Below are 4,853 nucleotides of genomic sequence, written 5' to 3' on the forward strand. Positions count from 1 at the left end.
CGAATTGGTGGGGGTCCAGGGTGGGGGGGAGACAGGATTTGAAGTGTGCTAGGACCAGCTGCTCTAAGCACTTAGTCATGATGGGGGTGAGTGCTACTGGGTGGTAGTCATTGAGGCAAGATGGGTTGGAGTTTTTGGGTATCGGGACGATGGAGGTGGATTTGAAGCAGGCCGGTACCACAGCGTGGGCCAAGGACAGATTGAATATGTCTGTGAGCACTCCTGCAAGCTCCCCAGAACACGCATGTGAGAAGTAGTGGGATTGTAAAAAAATCTATTTTAACATTTGCAAGTCATAACTGCAACTGCAGCTTTAGGTTTTCTGAAACTTTTTCCTCATAATAAATGCACTATTCATTTTATCTACAGAAAATTTGAATCTTCTGAATCTTTCTACACCTTCGTTATCATATGTTTCTATCAAGTAGCCATCGAATAACAAGAGCCTGTAGAGACAGGTGGATGTTCACATTGCAGCCAATTTGAGGAGAGTCGCAAGCTCTTTGGCTGATGGTTTGATACTCAAGGTGGGGCTCCTTCCATAAAACGTATGCACAATAAAGTTATTAAAAGTGGGCAAGAACTGATCCTCGTTTTTTTGCCACCACATTTGTGTTTTTTCCATTTGAAAAATTCGCTCTTTGATAACCTGTTTATAAACTCATAAAGAGCAATTTTTACAATCCAGTACAGAAGACTGCATATGGATCTAATCCAGCACACCTGAGGAGAGCAGAAGCAAATGTTGTTTAATGGAAAAAGGAATTAAAATGTTGTGTCTGCATGGTAAACAAGAAAACTCCAGAGCTGTGATACTTGCTCTTTCATAGGTGCATTTATTCTTTCATGTGGTACTTTGATTTTCCAAATTTTGGCAAAATTGATATTGTTCTTTTGTGTCATGCACATTGCCCATGAGAGGACCCCTGAGCTTGTACAGCTCCACAGTGACTTGACTGTCAGACACCACTGTCTTCTAAAGGCTGGTATATCATTTGGTACGAGATCTGGAAAACCCACTGTGATATAACTGGTGAGAAATGGTGAAAATAATGTACACTACAATAATGTGTTTTACCACACATGGCACATGACAATACAGTTGCAGGGGATTTGAAATGCACGTGTGGGGTTGTGTGTGGTCCTGTGATAAATGGTATAATTCCACTGTAATTATATGCAATTTCAATTCTTTTTTGAAATTGCATATAATTATATTTATCCACAAATACTTAATGGTAGGTACACTACAACAAAGGGATACCCAAATGTTGATTATGTTCATCTGCATGTAGCGTTTTCAGTGTGAGAATAGATAAAGGGATAGAAAGTCATTTTCTTACAGAGAACAAAGAAATTACTATACTGACATAACTTTTAAGTAATGTATAAGTAAGTTCACAGAAAATAAGAAAGATACATCATATCTTTTATATATCTAAATACTTATAGGATACACTTAATTTTACACATACTTCCCAGTTAAAATGACACAAATTGATGAAATACAATAATATTTGCAATACAACATAAAAATTACAGGTTTCATTTTCTCTTCATGCAGCTAAACCGACTCATCATTTTTAGGACAACAGAGACCATTTAAAACACATTTCACATGGGCAAGTTACAACAGAAACAGCACAGCATTTACTTCACTAATTATCTCATGATGAACAGCCAAGTAAACATCAACAGGCCTTTCAGATTGACCAAGAACGTAGTCTGTGCAGACGTTTTGCTTCTCCTTGTGATCACATGATGGTAATGTTTGGTCTGCAAGTTCACAGATGTTTGCACAGAACAGATAAAGTCAACATTTTTTGCATTATATTAACATGACAACCTTTTCCTCAATTCAATCTTTACTGAACAGTAAATTTTTATTATGTGTACATAGATTTCTAAGCCTTGCTGCATCAGTGGCCTCTTAATGACTTTAATTTAGGTTTCTAGTAAAGAGCCATTAGATTTATGAAACAACAATCAGGAGTTTCTGAAAGGACTCTGCTGCTCTTTATTAAACAGTTTGATTAAAAATTAGAACATGTAAGAAAGTAACATGAACAATTCAAAGTCTTCTTACATGCTGGATGCCAAAAGGACCCCCTGATGTCCCTCTGTGGGGCGATACTCCCACTAGGTTTATATCTGGGACTCTCCACCATTTGACCTTAGAACTGAAGAAGCTTCTCGGATGAGAGGTGAAACGTCTTCAAGTAACTTAAAGAAGTCCAGACGCTTTTCTTTGCAAGCTCCTTTGACTATGATGACCTGGATGACTGAGAACCTTCACAGACAAAAGGACATGTTCCACCACATGGAGAAACTACATACTACAGCAAGAATAAAGCTACAGCACTTTTTCTAATTGTTAACCCTCCTATCCTTCACTGCAAGCAATTCATGTTAGAATACTTACAGATTTAAGTACTGTTACAATCAATATGTACATCCTACTAAAACATTTTTTATGGCAAAGGTAAAAGTCGCAAGACCTTTTCATTCTGCCTGGTAGCTCCATCTTCATCATCCTTTGCCAAGTGTCCTTTGACCACTGTTACACCTGTCTCCCTCTCATTTACACACATGTATTCTTTCTTGCCTCTGATGGCAATTATTAAAGCTGAATTCTGTGAAGCCTGATCTCAAGCTTTCGAAGTTTGACCTAGCATTCAGCAGATTTGTTCAGATCCTCTGTGCTTCTCACCGTCTCCAAAAGGACACACAGTATGGGTTTGCTGATCCTTAATACGTTTGTGTTATGGATAAAAGACTTTCCATACTCCTCATATTTCAGTGGTTTAATAGTTGGTGAGATTGGGATTTTTCTTTTAGATGACAAAACCTAGCAAAAGAATGTCAACACTATGCACAATGACAGTGTTTAACTCCAGCATAGATAAGCTTATGCAAATTTAAGAATCTAATCTGAGTAAAACTTTCTACACTGATGACAAACGCTTTAATTCCATTATGAATAATCTGATGCTTTTTAAATATATTGACACAAGTAAAAACCTTTCAGCACTGACGATATAAAAACTATTTAACTTCAGTGTGGATTAGTTCATGATGTTTTAAAGTATCTATGCGACCGAAAGCCTTTCCACACTGACCACAGACAAATGGTTTAGTACCAGTGTGAATGAGTTTATGTTTTTTTAAAACCCAAATGTCAGGAAAAGCCTTTCCACAAAGATCACAGACAAATGGTTTAACACCAGTGTGGACGAGCTGATGAGTTTTTAAAACCCTCATGTAAGTAAAAGCCTTTCCACATTGACCACAGACAAATAGTTTAGTGCCATTGTGGACGAGCTGATGTTCTTTCAAGGAACTCCTGTGACTAAAAGAATTCCCACACTGATCACAGTTGAATGGTTTAACTCCAGTGTGGATGAGCTGATGTCTTTTTAAGGTGCCATTCTGAGAAAAACACTTTCCACACTGATCACAGCTGAATGCTTTGACTCTAGTGTGGGTGAGCTGATGTTTTTTTAAGTTGCCATTCTGATTAAAACACTTTCCACACTGATCACAACTGAATGCTTTAAATCCAGTGTGGATGAGCTGATGTTTTTTTAAGCTGCCATCCTGAGTAAAAAACTTTCCACACAGATCACAGCGAAATGCTTTAAATCCAGTGTGGGTGAGCTGATGTTTTTTTAAGCTGCCATTAAGAGTAAAAGCCATTCCACACTGATCACAACAAAATGGTTTCAATCCAGTGTGGATGAGCTGATGTTGTTTTAAGCTGCCATTATGAGAAAAAGCCTTTCCACACTGATCACAGCTGAATGGTTTAATGCCAGTGTGGGTGAGCTGATGTTGTTTTAAGCTGCTATTACGAGTAAAAGCCATTCCACACTGATCACAGACAAATGACTTAATTCCAGCATGGATGAGTCGATGACTTTTTAAACTCTCCTTACGAGCAAAAGCGTTTCCACACTGATCACAGATAAATGGTTTAGCACCAGTGTGGATGAGGCCATGAGTTTTTAAACTATCCACGTGAGCAAAAGTCTTGCCACACTGATCACAGACAAATGGTTTAGCACCAGTGTGAATGTGCTGATGTTTTTTTAAGGCACACTTATAAGTAAAAGCCTTTTCACAATGATCACAGACAAATCGTTTAATGCCAGTGTGGATGAGTTGATGACGTTTCAAACCCTTCATGTAAGTAAAAGACTTTCCACACTGATCACAGCTGAATGCTTTAACTCCAGTGTGGATGAGCTGATGTTTTTTTAAGCTGTTTTTCTGAGTAAAAGACTTTTCACAGTGATCACAGGTAAACCTGTCCCCAGTGTCAGTGCGCCGGCATCTTCTGGGTAGCTTCATAGTAGTAAAAGTCTTTTCCATGGGGATCACAACTGGCCCATCTGTATTAGCTGGTGTTGGGTGATTTTTGTTGAGGTCATCAATGTGCCGAGGTTTCACCATGCTTTCCCCCTTTTGTATAATGACAAAGAACCAAAACATTACGTTAACATAACAACAACGTTATGAAACTACGAAACCTACAAAAAGTACAGATGATACATTGTGTAATTCAGATCATGCGCATCCCCATGAGTAAAAAAAACAAAAAAAATATTATGTATATACATATATACACACACACACACACACACACACACACACAAATAAACTCAAAAGTACAGTTTTTAAATTTAATGTTGCTGAAACAACAAAGTAATAAAACAGAGGGTTGTGCGGTCAGCTGAGCGCACCATCCGCTCCGAGCTCCCTGACCTGCACTCAATCTACAGCAGGCGGTGCTGGACCAAGGCCAGGAAGATCATGAAGGACCTCAGCCATCCCAACAACAGACTGTTCTCTCT

At 38.5% G+C, this 4,853-nt stretch overlaps 1 protein-coding gene across 1 annotated transcript in view; it reads right to left on the reverse strand.

Annotated features, from left to right (window-relative positions):
- Positions 1–982: 982 nt before the first annotated feature.
- Positions 983–4,853, reverse strand: part of LOC146674188 (uncharacterized) — a 15,020-nt gene continuing 11,149 nt past the window's right edge. Inside the window, exon 2 of the mRNA XM_085394801.1 lies at positions 983–4,461. Coding sequence (XP_085250927.1) covers positions 3,046–4,452 — 1,407 coding nt within the window. The 5' untranslated portion in view covers positions 4,453–4,461 and the 3' untranslated portion in view covers positions 983–3,045. The remainder of the gene's footprint in view (positions 4,462–4,853) is intronic.

The sequence above is a fragment of the Rhamphochromis longiceps genome, linkage group LG3 (genome assembly GCF_057381845.1).
Source record: "Rhamphochromis longiceps isolate RC_006_pf linkage group LG3, R_longiceps_female_GT1.1, whole genome shotgun sequence".
Lineage (NCBI taxonomy): Eukaryota > Metazoa > Chordata > Actinopteri > Cichliformes > Cichlidae > Rhamphochromis > Rhamphochromis longiceps.